Source organism: Hylobates moloch, unplaced genomic scaffold (assembly GCF_009828535.3).
Source record: "Hylobates moloch isolate HMO894 unplaced genomic scaffold, HMol_V3 SCAFFOLD_8, whole genome shotgun sequence".
NCBI classification, from domain to species: Eukaryota; Metazoa; Chordata; class Mammalia; order Primates; family Hylobatidae; genus Hylobates; species Hylobates moloch.
Genome location: NW_026652283.1, coordinates 33,565,671 through 33,584,205, shown reverse-complemented (window position 1 = coordinate 33,584,205; position 18,535 = coordinate 33,565,671). Strand labels below are relative to the sequence as shown.

The following is an 18,535-nucleotide window of genomic DNA, read 5'->3' as shown; positions in this document are numbered from 1 at the left end:
GTCCTCCCAGAGTTTATGGGGTATGTGCTCCATTATTCCCATTTCACAGATGAGGAAATGGAGGCACAGAAAGGCCAAGTAAATTGCCCAAAGTCACACAGGTGATTGGATGCAGAGCTGGGACCGAGCCCAGGAAGCCTGGCTCCAGAGACTGTAATCTTCACTACGCCTGTGGGTCACTCAATTTCAGTGCCTGTGTTAACGTATCTATTTATGATTGCACTGGAGACAAATGACAGGCTTGAACTTCTAATGCAGTGTTACCCAAATGTTACCCAAATTCTGTGGGTGTACGAGTGCTCAAGTGTGAGAAACACTGAAGTATGTGTGTAGACTCAACCCTAACAGGGGAAGCCCACATGTCACATCACATGTGGGGCCTTTGCACCCCCACGCCGCCTGCCACCTCTTCCCAGCTTCCCCATCTCAGTCATCAGCTCACAGCCAGCCCCTCAAAGCTCAGCCTTGCGGTCATCCTCAGGTCCTTCACTTTTGACACTGCCCCCTCCCTCTAGCCCCCAGCGAGTCCTGACAGTTCTGCCCATGATGGCTCTCTCACCCCCTCCACTTCTCTCCACACCCGCTACTGCCATGGTAATCTGTGTCCCCATGGCCTCTCTCCTGTATGGTGGAAACTCCTCTGGTCTGCCCGTGGCCCCTGTAGCCCTGCAGCAGTCCACCAGGCTGGAGTGCAGTGGCATGATCTCTGCTCACTGCAACCTCCACCTCCCAGGTTCAAGTGATTCTCCTGCCTCAGCCCCCCAATTAGCTGGGATTAAGGCATGCACCACCACACTCAGCTAATTTTTGTAGTTTTAGTAGAGACGGGGTGTTGCCATATTGGCCATGCTGGTCTCAAAGTCCTGACCTCAGGTGATCCACCTGCCTCAGCCTCCCAAAGTGCTGGGATTACAGGCGTGAGCCATCGTGCCTGGCCTTCACCTGGTACTTTAATGTGGCTTTGTAGAAGAATCAGTATTTCCCTCCTTAGAGTCCCTCTGTGACTTACTTTCTAACAAAGCTCCGCTGTATCTCACAGGACCCCGGATGCCCCAGCCCCCATCCTTCCCAAATTCATCCGCTTCTTCCCCTTCTCTTCTGGTTTACTGTGCTTTAGCCATGCAGATCTTCTTTCCATTATGGAATATGTCCGGACTACTCCCACCTGTCAGATTTTGTACTTCTGGTTCCCACTAGAAGCATCCAGAATGTTTTTCTTCTCTACCCTCCCCCTATTCTTTCATTGGATGACCTTATTCTCATTCTTCTGGTAATAATCAGGGTTAACACCTCTCTGACCACCTCCACTTACTCTGTCTCATCACCTTGTTGATTTCCTTCATAGTACTCACCGCTGTTTAAAATGATGATTTAGAAATTTCCGCTTGTGCAAGCTCAACAGGCATTACTGTTTGTCCTGCTCACTGCTGTCTACCCAGCGCCTCAGCCCAGTGCTCCGCGTGTAAAGGTGTCCAATGAAAGGCTGTTGGAAAAATGCCTTCATGATTTTTGTGTGCTGAGCCAGGACTGAGGGTGGGCTGGATTCCATGAGGTGAGGCTGGGGGCAGAAATAGGGCTTCTAGCCCCTGGCTGGTCACAGACTCCCTTGGGGACCTTGGAGAAAGCCTTCTTCCTCTGTGGACATGAGAGGGTAGTCTGGACATCTGAAGGGGCTGCTTTTATGGTTTTGGGTTTGGGATTGCTCTAGCACCTGGAGTCCATCCCCTCTTTAATCATGATTTCTGTGCTTTCTCTCAGGGTAACTTCGGGGAGGCAGGGCCAGCTGGCAGTCCAGTAAGTATGCTGTGGATGGCATCAGCTTGGGAGAGGACAAGGTGGGGGGGCTGATAGGCATGGCCCTGGCAGATGCTGGGCATTACCTGTAGCGTCTTAACATGCAGGGGCCACCAGGACCAGTGGGGCCAGCAGGCATCAAAGGGGCAAAGGTGAGTCTGGGGACATTCTCCGTGCTGCAGCCTGGGTGAGCTTCCTAGATAGACACTCGTCTTGCTTGACTTCAAACACTCCGGGGCTCCTTGCTGTCCGTCGGGCAGAGTCTGACCCCTTAGCAAGGCACGGAGACCCCTGATGACTCAGCTCCACCTTTGTTTCCTGTTCTCCCTTCATCTTTCCCAAGATAACCCCTCACCCAGCAGAGGTGCAGTGTCAGACCCAGTGACATTCCCCAGCCCTAGATTCCAAACCTGGCTCAAGTGCACTAGGGCCTGGGGGACCCCCTAACTCAATGTCCTTGCTTGGCAGGGGGAGCCCTGTGAGCCATGCCCGGCCCTGTCCAACCTTCAGGATGGGGATATCCATGTGTTGGCCTTGCCTGGCCCATCCGGAGAGAAGGGGGAACCTGGGCCTCCAGGCTTTGGCTTGCCAGGAAAACAGGTGAGGTGGGACATAGGCAGGGGCCTCTGGAGGGGGGATGCAGGCGGGGCTAAGGAGAGGGGAGGGGTCCTTCCTGGGTCTCTTGACTCCCTGGGCAATTGGGGGTAGTGGGGAGGGTGTGGCGGGGTCAGAGCCTCTGTCTCCAGCAGGAGCTGCCCTCACAGGTCTCTGCCCTTTATCCTGGGACAGAGTATGGCAGAGTGGGCAGAAAGAGCGCCATCCTAGGACCAGAGAGACCTGGGTTCCAATCTTAGCTTTGCCTCTTACTAAGTCTTTGACTTGAGCAAGTCACCTTCTCTCCACCTCTGTTTCCTGCACAGAGTAAAGCCTAGTAATGGTGTGCATGAAGTGCTTAGTGGCACACTATGGGCACTGGGGAAATGGCAGTTACCACTGTGGTTATTATCACTGTTACTGCTTTCATAGTAATGGCCAGCACTGCCACAGTGGACGTTATGTGGCAGGCACTGCTGCACATGACATATTAGCTTGTCTAACCTCACAGGATCCCTACAGGGCAGAAGCCTATACTATTTTTATCATCCCCATTTGACAGCTGAAGAAACTGAGGTACAGAGATAGATGAGCTAATTTGCCCATGTCAGCCAGGCAAGGAGTCTGGCACAAATCTCTCCTCTGAACCCGGGCAAGATTGCTTCACTAGCATGAAAGCAGAAATTGTGTTTGTTTGTGTACTGTTGTATGCCCCGGCCTGATGTGGTGCCCGGTATGAGTGAGCGGGTGCTGGAAATGCTTTCTCCTCAGGGCAGGGCTGGAGAGCGTGGACTGAAGGGGCAGAAGGTGAGAGGGCCTCCGTGGGCATGGGGGTGGGCAGGGCATCCTCTCAGATCCCCTCCTTGCCTCCTTTTCGTCCCTCCCTAGCCCCCAACCCTCAGTCCCAGCAAAGGACTGTGAGTGCCTGCGAGTCCCAGGGGGCAACCTGCCCCCGGCTGGGCCATCCTTGCCTTCCTTGAACCCCACTCCTTACAGGGTGATGCTGGGAATCCCGGAGACCCTGGAACGCCGGGCACCACAGGGCGGCCAGGACTGTCAGGAGAGCCTGGAGTTCGGGGCCCCGTGGGGCCAAAAGGAGAAAAGGTTAGTCAGGCGGGGTGGTTGGGGTCGGGAGAGTTTGTTGCATAAAAAAATCAGGTGTCGCACCAGTGAGGGAAGGACTGCAGGGCCAGCTGGGGCCTTCATGGCTGTCAGAGTCACTGAGTGGAGGCTCCTCGGGGCTTCTCCTCCGCTAGGAGTGTCAGGGGCCTGTTTTGATTTCCCAGGCTGAGGTAGGAGCATTCAAGGGGCAGAGTGTTCAGAGGGGTGCAGGGCGTCCTGGCCTGGGTGCCAGCCCCGGCTCACGGGCTCCCGGCTATACCCATCTCTGACCAGGGTGATGGCTGCACTGCCTGCCCCAGCCTGCAGGGGACAGTGACCGACATGGCAGGACGGCCTGGGCAGCCTGGCCCCAAAGGAGAGCAGGGCCCTGAAGGCGTGGGCCGACCCGGTAAACCCGTGAGTTGCCTGCCCTCCAGCCCTTCCCTGCCTGGGCTTTGCCTCCTCTCCCTCCTGTCCCCCTTTCTCTCGTGGGGACTCCATGGGCCACCTTGTGCCTTTTAGGGCCAACCCGGTCTACCAGGAGTTCAAGGGCCCCCAGGACTGAAGGGCGTGCAGGTATGTGTGAGTCTTGGGGCCCTGGGCTGTAGCTATGTGAGGGCAGGGGTGGGACAGGGAGATCCATGGGGCAGTGAGCGTGGAGTGGGAAATGGAGGCAGGGTGTAGGGCAGGGAGAAGCTGGAGAAGGGGCTGGGGAGAAGGGCAAAGGGTGACCGGGGAACCTTGAGCCAGGGACTGTCCTTCTGCCTCTTCAGGGAGAGCCAGGGCCTCCAGGAAGGGGAGTCCAGGGACCCCAGGTGAGTCTCTAGCCTTGCTTTTGCCTGTCCCCTCAACACTTCCATTAGCCAACTACCTACTTCCATCTACTCCCAAACTGCAGGGCTCTGCCTGCCCCCAGATGCACAGGACTTAGCTCTGGGACCAGGGATCAGGGATCAGGTCACAGCCCTGGCCTGCTGTTGCTTCTGTCAGGGACTTGCCTTTGACCCCAGCCTCTCTGACCCTCAGGGTCTCCTTGGGGAGCTCTTCTGAATTTGGGCTGGCAGATGCCCCACCCAGACCAGGTCTGCTGGTGCAGCAGGGCCAGTGGGGCAGGTTGGCTGTGGCTGCTGTGCCCTAGTCTGCCCTTTCTGACTTGCAGGGGGAGCCTGGAGCCCCTGGTTTGCCTGGCATTCAGGTACGTCTGCCTGAGTCCTGAAGGAGGATAGCAGGGGAGGGGCCCATTCTAGGATATGGGTTAACTAACTGTGTTTCCATCTGCAGGGACTTCCAGGACCTCGGGGACCACCTGGCCCCACCGGAGAGAAGGGTGCCCAGGTGAGCCTCTGCCTCCATGGGTATTGGGCCTGCAGTATTCCAGGGTGTCCCAGCAGCAGGGACAGGGGACATGGGGGCCAAATGATGCCTATCAGAGGGCTGCCCAAGACCTGTTGGGATGTGTCTTACCTGCTGGGTTGTAGCTGGCTTCCAATTCTGCCCCTGCGACCTTTGTACCCCCTCTTACACAGGGATCTCCAGGGGTGAAAGGAGCCGCCGGACCCGTGGGACCTCCTGGGGCCAGTGTCTCTGGGCCTCCAGTAAGTCTTCTCTGTGCTCCGTGCTGGTGGTGTTGCTGGAACCAAGGATGTTTCTGCTGGGAAGAGGGCACGGGGCTGACCCTGCCCATCCCAGCAGCACCGGGGATGGGAGGAGAGAGGCCTCAGCCCGGCCTCAGACAAGGAAGACCTCACTCTTTTAGGGAAATGCTTGAATAATACAATAATGATCACCACCATTTTTTGAGCAGTGATCATGCTGAGGCCCTGTCCTAAGTTCTAAACACAGAAATTCATGTCATCCTCACATCAGCCCTGTAAGGGAACTCACTTCATAGATCAGGAAGTTGAAGGCCAGAGGGTGAGGAGGCAGAGCCAGGGACTTCAACCTAGGCCTGTCTGACTCAAAGCCCATCCCCAGTCATTAGGGACCTGTGAACCGGTGCTGCCCAGTACAACTGTCTATGAGGATGGAAGCTGCGTTCTGCACAACCACAGGTGGCGTTGAGTGCACCTGAAATGTGGCTAGTGTGACCGAGGAACTCAGTTTTAAGTGACATTTAAGTTTAATTAATTTAAATTTAAATAGCCCCATGTGGCCATGGACTACTGTATCAGACAGCACAGATCCAGACCAGCAACTACTTCCAGTGTAATTGGAAAGACCTTCCCTTTGTACTATTCACCCAGTGGCTCCCAGGTTTTAAAAGACATGTCTATTGAACAAATTGCATGGATTAAGTAATCATAAGTGCATTTCCTCATTTTTAGTCATCAAAGACCTGTATAGTCGTCAGCTTCTACTCCACATGAACCCGCGAGAATTTTACCAGATAATCTAATTGCAGCCAAAATCAAAGGCATGCTACCTTTCAGCCAGTCTGTTCCATGCCAGGCGGTGGGCAAATGTGTAATTTGTCTTGGGCTTTCGGTAATGTTAAAAATAGCCCAGTGAACTGTATCCTCTTCTATCTTTGCGGATCCCTGGAGAAATTCTAGTTCCAGTTTGGGATTCACTGATAGGAGAGTGCATCAACACCCAAAGCGGTCAGGGACTCACCCAAGCCCACACGGCCAGTCTCTATTGCCCCTCAGAGCTGGACAGCCAGCGTTCCTGCCTGTCCCAGGGAGCCCCAGGCAAAAGGAGAGACGTGGGCCTGGTCCTCAGGGAGCTTCAAGTCCCAGGTGTGAAGGTGGCGGAGCCCACAGGAAGGAGCCATGAGCACAGAGCTATGAGCCTCTGTGTGGCCAGGCTGGCTTCTCCTGGCTTGAGCAGACTCCATGCCGTTGCCCAAGCTGCTTTCCTTTTCAGGAGAACATTCCAGACCTCTCCTCATGCTGAATTCCATCCAGCAGGCTTCCCTTCCTCAGCCCCACACTCGCTAGGGGTGTGACCTTAGGCAAGTGACAGCTTCTCAAAGTCTCCAATTTCTTGTGGATAAAATAGGGGCCGAAATCCCCTTCTCCCAGTTAGGTCAACAGATGTAACTTTTGTGATAGGAAGAAAGTGTATCAAGCACTAAAGAGAGAGAGGAGAGAGCAGAGACTTCAGGCCTACACACGCCTGGCTGCAGCTGGCTGTTGGGTCTATCACGAAGTTTCTTCAAGGCTCAGTTTCCTCACCTGAAAACCAGAACAGTACCGTCCTGCCGGGCTGGGAGAGGGGATTCCATTCAGTGTTCCCTGATGGGTACTTGGTCCAGTGGCTGGCACCCAGACATGCTCAGGCAATGCCAGGCTTCTTCCTTGTCCGGCACCTCAGTCTCCTCCTCTGGAACATGGGCCCTGGGCCCTGGGCTCCAGGGGAGCCTGGCGCTGCTTCTGTTTGTCCTACAGCCCTTTTCTGCAGCAGGCCAGATGGCTGGCCGCTGCCCAGTCTCACCCTCTGACTCTGGGCTCTCTCCCTTCAGGGCCGTGATGGGCAGCAAGGACAGACGGGACCCAGAGGGACGCCAGTGAGTACAGTGTCTCGGGGCAGCAGGAAGCGATGGCCGGCCCTGCCTCGGCACCCCTATCTGCTCACCTTCCTGTGTTTCTTCCCTGCAGGGTGAAAAAGGACCACGAGGAGAGAAGGTGAGTTCCAAGGGCCTGTGAACCATATTCTAGGGGATTAGCAGCCCCTCCAGCCTTCCCACCTGTGACCCATACTCTGGCGGATTAGCAGCCCCTCCAGCCTTCCCACCTATGAACCATATTCTAGCGGATTAGCAGCCCCTCCAGCCTTCCCAGCTGTGACCCATACTCTGGGGGATTAGCAGCCCCTCCAGCCTTCCCACCTGTGACCCATACTCTGGCGGATTAGCAGCCCCTCCAGCCTTCCCACCACGAACCAGGGGAGCCTGTGCACCTGAAGCTGCCTTGGACTGGAGGATGGCGGTGGAGGAGACATCCTGGGCTCCCTGCTACCCCCGTTTCAGGGGCTCCACATATGCCTGACTTCACCTGGTTGCTGGCCTGGGACTCAACTAGGATTATGGGAGACTGGAAAACTCCAAGGCCCCCTTAGGAGGGCAGCTGCATTTTCAAATGGGGCCTGAGTCAGAGGATGGGGCAGGAAGTGAGCTGGGAAGGACTAGTGGTGAAAGGGCAGAGAGGTGAGGGGCCCCTGAGCGAAGGGCATGGAAGCCAGGCTGGGCCCAGAGGCGTGGGGCTGCAGTTGTACTGAAGGCAAGATTACCTGCGTGGCAGCAGACAAGTTTATAACTGACGACTGTAACAGCAGGACCATCGTTTGCTGCATAATCCCATGCGACAGGACCCCTGTATACACAAATCCATTTTGTCCTCCTGAGACTCCATGTGCTTAGAATTATCCTTCCCTTTTTACAGGCGAGGAGGCTGAGGTGCTGAGAGGTTGAACAGGTTGCCTAAGGGCACATGAGAAGGGGCAGATCCTGGACTGAAACCCTGGCCTCTCCATCTCTAGAGCCCCCGTGCCTCTCAGATGTCCATTTCAAGAGGGCCCTTCGTCTTCGTCCGTGTCTCACAAAGGCTCTTGTCTTTTCAGGGTGAGCCAGGGGAGTGCTCCTGCCCGTCTCGAGGAGACCTCGTCTTCTCTGGCCTGCCGGTAAGTGGCGCTGTGAGAGCCTCCCCCAGCCCGGGGGAGAGGACCAGCTTCAGCCTCGACTGGGTGCCCACGCACCCCGGCCAGCCGCCTCCCCACGCAGCCCCGCGCTTGGTGTAGACGTTGCCTATAACCTCTCCCCTTTTGCGACCCCCACTCCCACCCAGGGTGCTCCGGGACTTTGGATGGGCAGCTCCTGGCAGCCGGGCCCGCAGGTGTGTCGCTTGTCTCCTCTTGTCCGCCAGCGCCCCGCGGCTTGTCCACCCTAAACAGCTGCTCTCGGCCATGGGGCAGAGCTCTCTGCTGGCTCTGACTCTTTCCTCTCTCCCTCAGGGTCCACCAGGTATTCCCGGACCACCAGGCCCCCCTGGAGTACCTGGGCTGCAGGTAAAGGGGGAGAAGAGAATGAGGAGCGCGGGTGGCAGAGCTCATGCGGTCAGGGTAGCTGCTGCAGGCTGGACCCCAAGGACGCTGCTCCCCCACCCCAAAAACACAGACATGCCATTTCTCACTCCTCTGTTTACCTGCCTCCCAGGGTGGCAAGGAGGGCCCACCGAGCCTCTAGGCCAGGCTCTGCGCTCCCAGAACTGTTTCAAGGAATGCACTGTTGCATCAGCTGTCAGGAACCCACAATCTGGGTCAGATAAAAATCCATTACCCTGGTACAGAGCCCGGCCCACTGTTTTGGAGCAGCATTCAACACTCATTCACGCACAGGTGTTTTTGCACGTTTGCTATTTTCTAGCACTGCTTTAAGTGCTGTGAATACAGTAGTGGCTAAAAATAAAAGTCCCTGCCCTCTTGGAGCTTATATTCTAGCAGGAGAGACAGACAATAAGCACGATAAATAAATAAAATATAGTGTGTTAGAAAGTGATACGTACTAAGGAGAATGGTAAAGCAGAGAGTGAGGATAGAAAATGGGATGAGGGCAGGAGAAGTATTTGCAAAATGTACTGAAAAGAAGGTGATGTTTGAATCAAAACTTAAGAGAGATGAGAAGCTGTGAGGGAGAGCCTTTGTGGCGGGGAAAGCAGCCGGTGCAAAGGTCCAGAGGTGGGATGTGTTTGGGGAATCGCAAGGAAGCCAGAGATACTGAGGGGAGAGCATCAGGAGCCAAGATCTGTGTGACACTGTGAATAAAGGGTACATTCCAGAGCCAGGCAGCCTGAACTTGAATCCCGGCTCTGCCATGTGCTAGCTGTGTGACGGTAGGCAAGTTCCTTAACCTCTCTGTGTCTCACTGCCCTCTTCTGCTAAGTGCACCTAACTCATAGGGCTTTTGTGAGTATTAAACAAGTTAATGCATGTGAAGGGTATAGAATTGTACCCATGACTATTATATATTATTTATATGACAAATGCTTAGAAGGCATTAGGTATCATTATTATTATGATGGGTACTATTATTATTTTACATCCTTTCTTTTATTCATTTGAGCCTTACATAAAAGCCGGCAAAAGGAAGGCAGTATTGTTATTCCTAAGTCACAGCTGGACAAGCTGAGGCTCTGAGAGATGGAGTATCTTGTGTAAGGCCACCCGACTAGGAATTGACGATGCTAGACTCGGGCTTCCCCATGCAAAGCACTTTTTGCCTTCTTCTGATGCCTTTCAGGACAGTTCCCAGTGGTTTGCATAGCAAGCCACGTTTTCCAGAGGTTCTAGGTGGCATAGACACCACTGTCCGTGTGTCTGGCTCCCAGCTCCTAAGGGAGTGATTCTCACCTGAAGAAACAGGGCGGCATCACATGGAAGCTTTTTACAAGCTACTCCTCCTTGCCCCAATGATTTGATACGTTTTGTATCTTCCCTCCCTGCCCCCGCCACCCTGGCACACCTCCCCTGCCACCGTGGGCTGGGAGTCTGCTCTAGTGAGCCAGTGTTGCTGATGGGAGTCTCTGCCAGGTTCCCAATTCTCTCTACCCCATTGGAAGTGCTGAACTAGAGCCCACGCCACATATTTGCAGCCACACATTTGCCGAGTGTCTGGGGCTTCCTGCCACACTGCCAGGAAACAGGAATCTGTCTGCAGAGGGCTTGCAGTTTGCTTGGGGAAGCGTAAGAGTCGTTTCAAAGTGACCCATTAATAAGTGAGAGCTGATGTAATGTAAACCCTGCCAAGACATGCTGGGGAATGAGGCAGAAAGGAGTGACTGCTGAGTCTGGTCCCAGGCACCAGAGTCCTCACCTAGTGCCAGTGCTTGAGACCAAGCTGAGGCTGCTGCTCACAGGTACCTGCCCCACGCCAGGTGGGATGCAGGAGGGCCGAGCGGCCCCTTTATTCAGGTATAGAAACAGGCTCAGGGATGTACAGCACTTACTCATCCAAGGCTGTATTGTCCCAGTGCTTAGTTATCTCATTTCATCTCAGTCCATTTCACAGAGGAGGAAGCTGAGGCACTGAGGTTAAGAAAGATGCCTGAGGCAACTAGTAGGTCGTTAAGCCTAGGTTTCAACTCTGGCTGCACTTCGCTTCCACAGTAGGACAACAGGTAGAACATTTAGTTCTGAGAGGTCAGGAAAACAATTACAAAGTATTAGGCTTGAACTAACACACTGGCCCTGGAGAGGGGAGCAGGGGATGAATAATGATTTAAGGCATAATAATTAACATGCTCCGGCCAGGTGTGGTGGCTCATGCCTGTAATCCCAGCACTTTGGGAGGCCGAGGTCGGCGGATCACTGGAGGTCAGGAGTTCCAGACCAGCCTGGCCAGCATGGCGAAACCCCATCTCTACTAAAAATACAAAAAGAATTAACCGGGTCTTGTGGTGCATGCCTGTAATCCCAGCTACTCAGGAGGCTGAGGCAGGAGAATCTCTTGAACCCAGGAAGCGGAGGTTTCGATGAGCTGAAATTGCACCACTGCCCTCCAGCCTGGGCGACAGAGTGATACATCTCAAAAATAATAAATAAATAAATAGTAATAATTGACATGTTCAAGGCATTTTCCCTGTGCCAGGCACTGCTCTAAGCCCTGATGGTGCACGGAGGTGCCAGGGAGGCTGGATGGTGGCTGGCTCCAGGTCTGACCCAGGCCTGGTAGAGCCTGCCTGGAAATTGCTCAGGGGCTGGTGATACGTTCCATTGCTGGGAGCTGGGACTTGAAGGCAGGCCAGATCTCAGAGCGCGCCAAGGAGGTCCTGTGCAGGGAGGAGCAGGCTGAGCAGCGGTGCATTCACTCAACACGTACTTAATGCGCGCCTCCCCCATGTCAGGCACTGGGGATTCGAAATGGAACATACTCCCTGCCTCCATGGAGTATTTAATATGCAAATGTGCCTCAGGAATCTGCAAGGGGAACAGTGTCCGGGTGGCGTGGATTTAACATAAACATCCTTGCAGCCATTGTCTCCTTGAAGCCTCACCATAAATTATCCCTGTTTTACAGATAAGGAAACTGAGGCATAGAATTTTTTTCCCCCAAATAAATTGCCAAAAGTTATACAGGTAGTCAGAATTTTGTATCTAGATGAATCTGACTGGCAAGCATCCACCCCTGCTGTGTACATGAATGTTCTGGGGATGTCTGTTGAGGAATGATGCTGGAATTGTGGTTAAGAGAGGGCTTAGAAGCCAGGATCCTCGCTCTGGACCTCGGCTCTGTGCCTTGCTCAACTTGTGACTTTTGGCAAGTTACCTACTCCTCTGAGTTCTTCTTCTTTTTTTTTTTTTTTTTGAGACGGAGTCTCCCTCTGTTGCCCAGACTAAAGTGTAGTAGCGTGATCTTGGCTCACTGCAACCTCCGTCTCCCAGGTTCAAGTGATTCTCCTGCCTCAGCCTCCCATGTATCTGGGACCACAGGCACACACCACCACGCCCTGCTAACTTTTGTATTTTTAGTAGAGACGGGGTTTCGCCATGTTGGCCAGGCTGGTCTCGAACTCCCGGCCTCAGGTGATCTGCCCACCTCGGCCTCCCAAAGTGCTAGGATTGTAGGCGTGAGCCACTGTGCCCAGCCTCCTCTGGGTTCTTTGTGCTATTTTTAAGATGGAGATAACAGCACGTAGTTCAACAAGATAACTGTGATGATTAAATGAGAAAGTAGGCTGGGTGTGGTGGTTCATGCCTATAATTCCAACACTTTGAGAGGCCGAGGTGGGAGGATCACTTAAACCCAGAAGTTTGAGACCAGCCTACCAGTGAGACCTGGTCTCTATAATAAATACAAAAGAATTAGCTGGGCGTGGTGCTGAGTACCTCTAGTCCCAGCGACTCAGGAGGCTGAGGTGGGAGAATCGCTTGAGCTGAGTTCGAGGCTACAGTGAGCTATAATTATGCCATTGCACCCCAGCCTGGGTGACAGAGTGAGACCCTGTCTCTAAAAAGAAAAAAAGAAAAAGGAAAAAGATAAGGAAAAAGAAAGAGAAAGAGAAAATACAGAAAAACGACTTAGCACAGAAATAAACAGTAGTTCCACGGAAGACCCTCTGCTCAATTTCTGACCTTCCTCTGATGTGTGGGGAAAACCCTCGCTGTTGGACTGGTTTGGGGGGTCTCTCTTCTGGGCCTCCTTGGCTTTCCCTATAAGGGGTCAGGAGGCTTTTGAGCTAAGAATAGATGTCAGCCTTGTGCCAGCCAGGGCTCTCAGCTCTGCAGGACAAGGGGAAGAGGAGGCGGGGATGATGAGAAGGAAACAGGCTGACCAGCAGGCTAGAGAGATGGAGCCCACTCACTCGTGTCTCTTCTTGGCTACAGGGAGTGCCTGGAAACAACGGTTTGCCAGGACAGCCCGGGCTCACTGCGGAACTGGTGGGTACCGGCCAGGACTCCCTGTCCATGCCCCTTCCCTGCCCTTCCCGGGGCTGCTCAGGCTGTGAAGCTGGCCCGGTAGCTGCAGTGGGGGTCTCTCTTCTCTCCCACTTCTGAGGCTGGAAGGTGCATGACACGTCCCAAGACTCTATCTGATCCCGTAAGTCTCCACGTTCCTTCCCCTCACCTGCTTGAGCCCACACATCTGTCTCTTGCAGGGATCCTTACCAATTGAACAGCACCTCCTTAAGGTAAGAGGGTACCCAGGAGGGAAGTGTGAGCTGGCGGGGGTGTCTCCTAAGGGGATTCTCCTAGTAAGTGCTCAGCTGTGTGGCACCTCGCAGAGAGAGCAGCAGTTTGCAGGGAATACGCGTTCCAAGCATCTGTCTAAGAGGGCCTAGCTGATGCCTGGCTTGTAACAGGCCCCCAGGCAACATTTGCTGAATGAGTGCTTAAAGGAATCCTGTGAAGGTGCCCACATGGCAGATGCTGTCAGCAGAACCCAGCCCTGAAGCCTGCTCGCGGCAGCTGGCAATGAGACCCCGTAGCACCCGGGTCACACTGCAGCAGAGCCCAGCAGCTTCCAAAGCAAAGCAGAGGGGGTGAAAGTGCAGTGGTGGGGGGCTGTGAGATTGGGTGTGGCCTGGAAGAAAGCTTCAGCCATTCTCTAGTCAATCCAGAAAGAATCCAGGGAGGAGATGGATTTGAGAAGCACTTCTGGTAATCCAAGAAAGGGGACTTCGGACCTGGTCAGAGGATCAGCCTGTGCCAGGGCCTGTACACAGCCTTAATACCCTACCAGAGGGCTATGGCCTGGTCCGGCTTCCCAAACTGAGCAGAAGTTCCTATTGGAATCAAGGGTCACATAGCCCATCTTTGCTTAGTCACCTCTAGAAACGAGAGCACAGTAATTCCCCAGGTTGCTTTCAGGTTTTTGAAGGAGGCCCTTGTGTTCCTGGACTTTCTCTCCTCTAGCTCAGCATCCTCAGGGGTCCTTCCCCTGTGTTGGCCTCCAGAGCCCCCGCTCATCCTGGCCACTCTCTTCTGACACTGGCTAGTTAGTGCCCTGGACATCCCGTGACCCCGATGGGCCTTGGTCAGGGCAGCGCATGGGGGCTCTCTACCCCTTCCGTGTACTGAACGGCAGATTTCTCCAGAAGCAGCCAGAGGAGCTCAGGGTAACCTCTTGGCATCAGTTACATGTTGGATCACAGTGGGGTTGTGGCAACGAAACCCCCAGCTCTTCTCCCCTCTGCTTCTGTCAATGACTGGGCAGTGATCGTGTGACTCCAAATCCAGAATCTGACATTTCTCCTGTAACATTTCATCTGCTGGCTTCTTCATCAAGTGCTCTTCAGAGGATCCCAAATAGAAACTGCGCGTAGTGTGGAGAAGGGGTCAGATGGCACCCAGGGGCATGCTGACCCAGAGCCCCAGCCACCACCTGCACCCACAGTCCAGGAAGCCTGGGGAGAGAGCGCTGGCTGTGGCCTAGGACAGGCCCACGCCAATCCAGGCTCCCACTTTCCTTAGACAAGTCACACTGCCTCTCTTGAGTGGGCTTTTCCATCTCCACAATGCTTATAAGACTCCCTGCCTCACTGCGCCGTCAAGATGGCATGTGATAATGTGCAGGGCTTATTAGGTACAATGCCCAGCGTCATGGGTGCTGAGTGAATGCCAGCCATTAGCACTGGGCTTGGTGGTGAGCAGTAAAGGCGAGCAGGGTCTCCTGTCTTGGGCGTCTGTGGACACCACACTGGCCGCAGACAGGCTCCGGACTCCTGAGTCCTCAGAAGTTGCAGGCTGCTTTTCACTAGTGGGTTTGATCGTTCTGAGAAAAGGACCCATAGCTTCCATCAAACTCTCAGAGGGGTCTGTGACCCAGAGAAGGTTAAACCCCTTCCTGTGGGGAAGACAATTCTGGTGGCGCAATCCGAGCCAGGAGCCTGTGAGCAATCCGAGATCTGTCCCAGGGGCTCCTGGGAAGGGCCTGGCTCCTCCCGCAGCTGTTCCTTTGCTCCCTTGGGCAGAGAAGCTGGCGTTCGGAGCCAGCCTTTCCAGCCTCGCTCCTCGTGGCTTGTCCTCGCGGTGGGTGCAGGTTGCAGGAACAGCCGGGACAGATGGTCCCTCTGCGGGCCCCTCGCCTCCGCCCACACGCCTGTCTGGAAAGTGGCTTTGGCTTGGCTGTACCAGAGCTTCTTCCTGGAGGAAACTCAAAGCCAATTGTTGGGAGTGGGTCCCCCGAGGATGGAGCAAAGCTGCCGCAGGGATGCGGCTGGGGAGGGAGGGGGTGTGGGAGGAGGAAAGATTGCGGGCCAGGGAGCCCCGGCTCTGGGTTCTCAGTGAGGCTCCCCAGTGGGCCCATCCTGCCCGTCTCTGACCCAGACCCCACTCCTCTCCCCACTCCCTGCTCAGAGTATCTGTGGGGACTGTGTCCAGGGGCAGAGGGCCCACCCAGGCTACCTCGTGGAGAAGGGAGAGAAGGGAGACCAGGGCATCCCCGGTGTGCCAGGCCTCGATAACTGCGCCCAGGTAGGGACTGGGCCTGGGGCCGCCCTGTGAAGGAGAGCTCCCTGGCTGCCTTGTCAGACACTGTGCCTCTCATTGTCCCTTGCAGTGCTTTTTGTCACTGGAGCGCCCAAGAGCCGAGGAGGCCCGGGTGAGTGCCTCACCTTATCTCCCCCGACCACGCCTCATGCCCCACAGGGACAGGCCCTGACTGCTCACTGTCACTGTCTCCATCCTTCTCCAGGGCGACAACAGTGAGGGAGATCCCGGCTGTGTTGGGAGCCCAGGCCTACCTGGTCCTCCGGGATTGCCAGGCCAGAGAGGAGAAGAGGTAAGACCAGGGATGAGGATTCATCCTCAAGGGAGCTGGGGCCCTGTCTGCCTTTGAGGCCTTTTGGGGGCCTCCGAGGCCTCACGTGACTGATGCCCTTTACCACTCTGGGCTCCTCTGGGATACACGGGACCCAGGGTGGGACATACTCTTCCTCCCCAGTGCCCAGCTGTGTCCTCTACCCGTAACGCTCTTCTCCGGGGCTCATTCCTGCCCTCCTTCAGCTTTGCTCTAATGTCCCCTTCTCAGAGAGACCTCCCCGATCACCCTCTTTAAAATTGAATCCACACCAACCCCAGAGCCTCCAGTCCCCTTGGCCTGCATCATACTCATCACCATCCAACATCCTGCCTATTTACTTCATTCAGGAACATTCCACAGGTGTCAACTCAACATCAACTATGTACCAGCTCCTGTTCTATTTGTTAGTGTCCGTCTCCCGACTAGAATGTAACTGCTTTGAGGCAGGGGTTTTTATTTATTTTGTTTATGCTGTGATCCTAGCCCCTGGACTAATGCCTGGTACATAATAGTTGCTCAATAAATGTTTGTAGGATGACCGAATGAGCCAAATGAAAGATTGTTCTAACGTTGCTCAGTGGTCCTGCTTGGACAGCAGCTGCCCTCTGTTGACCTTGGCCCTGGCAAGCTGGGAGGAGGGGCTGCCGGAACCCCGGGGGCTCTATGGGGCCTGCGCCTCTTCATCCATTTCCCTTGGCTTCCTTTGCAGGGTCCGCCTGGCATGAGGGGCTCCCCGGGTCCTCCAGGCCCTATCGTAAGTATCGGTGGTGCCCTGGCCTGCTTGGGAGGCTCTCAAAGGGGTCATTACACTCAGACACCATCCCGCGGCCTTGTCCCCAAAAGGCTGGGCAAGGCAGGAGGAGGGAACTTCCACTGCCCTCCCGGTCCCTCCGCAGAGCGTCTGCAGGGACTGTGCTCTCCCACCACTGAATGCCCTGGAACCGCCCTGCTCTGCCCACTGCCTATGGTCCTGCTTAGGGGAGGTCCTCAGAGGCACATCTTTGCTTCCCTGTCCCCACCCCCTCCTGCACTTTCCACAGTGGCCCCAGGCTGCCCTCGGCAGGGGGGCCTAGGCTTCAGGCTCACAGCCTCCCAACTAGGGAAGCCTGCGGCATGCTGGCCAGACCTCTCCATGTGCCTGTGACTCCAGTCCCCACAAGGGCGCGGGGCCAAGACGTAGCTGTCCTCCATTGTTCTGTAGGGCCATCTCTAGGGTAAATCTACAAAAACCAGACCAGGGCATCTACTCTGGAGTCCTCTGTGATGCTGACATGGCAGGAAAATAGAAGTGACTAGGAAAGATTGAAAGAACTGAAAATGCTTTCTTTGGAGAAGAAAATGGCTGGTGGGAGCTGTCTTAGAGCCAGGGAGCCCCCAACTCGGGGGACAGGTGGAGGTCGGGTGGCAGGCATGGTGGGCAAGGCCGAAAGAAACGGGCTTCCACTGCAACCGGGTCTTCAGTGAGACTCCGGAAGACTCGGGAAGCACTGACTCTGGAGCCGTTCTGCATCTCCGTCAACGGAGGAGCCATTCTTCCCGGAGCCAAGGGGAGGAACAGTTGCCTTTTGAGCCAAGACTTTCAAGGAGGCTCTTTTCCAGCTGCCTTGAAAATACTCCCATGACCTCTTCTCCCCATGACCCCCAAGCCCCAGACTGTGCCCTCCAGGCTGTCCCAGGGTTACTGTGCCTGCGAGATATGACCTGCCTGTTTCTCCCACCAGGGCCCCCCAGGTTTTCCTGGTGCTGTTGGCTCCCCCGGATTGCCTGTAAGAACCTAGCACTGCTCGACCTCCCTCCCCCGGTCAGCCAGGTCTCTGTGGCTTTTGCTTGTCTCCCTCCTGTCGTGCCTTCACCTCCGTCCTCCGTGTTTGTTGTCCCCCTTCAGGCACGGTAGCTAACGACACGGGTTCTCTGAGGTCCCGGCAGCTTGGACATCCTCCCAGTCTCTGACTGCTTTCCGTTTTCTCCTCTCCCTCCTCTCCTGCGTTCTTTCTCTCCTCTTCTCTCTCTTACCCCATTCTGTCTTCCTTCTCCATTTCTCCCACCATCCTGCAGCACTCCCCCAAGCCCTCCTGAGCTCGTGAACCTTCCTCTTAAGCTGGTGCCTCTAGGGGGCCTCTCCATCCCTGCCTTCTCACTCTGCCTCCTGCTTCTCACCACCTTCGGTGTTGCCTGAAGATTTGCTGAAAGTAGTTCTTGGGGCCCTGCCAGGCACCTGGCTCAGAGCCCAGCAGAGATGCCAAAGCTTTAGGGCTTCACATTGCAGGCTGGCACAGGTTTGCTGCCCTGCTGCTTGACAGGGCTGTCCAGAGGCACCCAGGGATTTAAAGGCAGCCCTTCCTGCACCTTTTCCATCGTCCTAGAGGAAACTCTCAGCTGCCTCCTCTTCCCTTCCTCTTCCTTGGCTCCAGCCCCAGTCTGCTCCAAGGCGGGGCATGTGATACCAGCCAGTTGGGTTTCTGGGTGTCGTGCGGCCCTGCCCCTCTGTGCCCGGCACCTTGGCCGGCTCCTTCTGCCAGGTGTCGTTAATTGCTCTGCCTTCGTCATCGTCACAGGTGTGTTTACATCACCCCTAGCCTCATTGTTGCTCCCTCCTGGGTCATGGAAACTAACCTCCTGTTTGTCAGGTTTTGTGTTCCTGGGGCCTGGCTCCTCTCCTCCCAGGCCTGGTGATGGAGGCTCAGGGAGCAGGGCCCCTCCTCGTCACAGTTCCATCTGTCTCCACCTCCTCATCTGTGGCCAGGCCTTGTCTGTTTCTGCTTGCTTGGGTGAAGGGGCCATCTGTCCGTCTAGCCATCTGTCTTGTGTCGT

At 55.2% G+C, this 18,535-nt stretch overlaps 1 protein-coding gene across 8 annotated transcripts in view; it reads left to right on the top strand.

The window, feature by feature from the left end:
* COL16A1 (collagen type XVI alpha 1 chain) overlaps positions 1-18,535 on the top strand; it is a 53,550-nt gene that overhangs the window by 15,816 nt on the left and 19,199 nt on the right. For 5 of the 8 annotated variants that reach the window (XR_009214469.1, XR_009214468.1, XR_009214467.1 and 2 more), the window contains 23 exons: positions 1,759-1,794; positions 1,902-1,946; positions 2,263-2,394; positions 3,160-3,195; positions 3,385-3,492; positions 3,784-3,906; positions 4,012-4,065; positions 4,263-4,304; positions 4,649-4,684; positions 4,771-4,824; positions 5,016-5,084; positions 6,953-6,997; positions 7,089-7,115; positions 8,050-8,109; positions 8,274-8,321; positions 8,440-8,493; positions 12,808-12,861; positions 13,080-13,112; positions 15,280-15,396; positions 15,482-15,523; positions 15,617-15,703; positions 16,434-16,478; positions 17,446-17,490. Coding sequence is in view for 1 of the 8 variants with exons in the window: in XM_032160040.2 (XP_032015931.1) it covers positions 1,759-1,794; positions 1,902-1,946; positions 2,263-2,394; positions 3,160-3,195; positions 3,385-3,492; positions 3,784-3,906; positions 4,012-4,065; positions 4,263-4,304; positions 4,649-4,684; positions 4,771-4,824; positions 5,016-5,084; positions 6,953-6,997; positions 7,089-7,115; positions 8,050-8,109; positions 8,274-8,321; positions 8,440-8,493; positions 12,808-12,861; positions 13,080-13,112; positions 15,280-15,396; positions 15,482-15,523; positions 15,617-15,703; positions 16,434-16,478; positions 17,446-17,490 (1,392 nt within the window). In the remaining 7 variants the exon portion in view is untranslated. The remainder of the gene's footprint in view (positions 1-1,758; positions 1,795-1,901; positions 1,947-2,262; positions 2,395-3,159; positions 3,196-3,384; positions 3,493-3,783; positions 3,907-4,011; positions 4,066-4,262; positions 4,305-4,648; positions 4,685-4,770; positions 4,825-5,015; positions 5,085-6,952; positions 6,998-7,088; positions 7,116-8,049; positions 8,110-8,273; positions 8,322-8,439; positions 8,494-12,807; positions 12,862-13,079; positions 13,113-15,279; positions 15,397-15,481; positions 15,524-15,616; positions 15,704-16,433; positions 16,479-17,445; positions 17,491-18,535) is intronic. The other 3 variants (XR_009214471.1, XR_009214470.1, XR_009214472.1) reach the window with 3 other exon arrangements.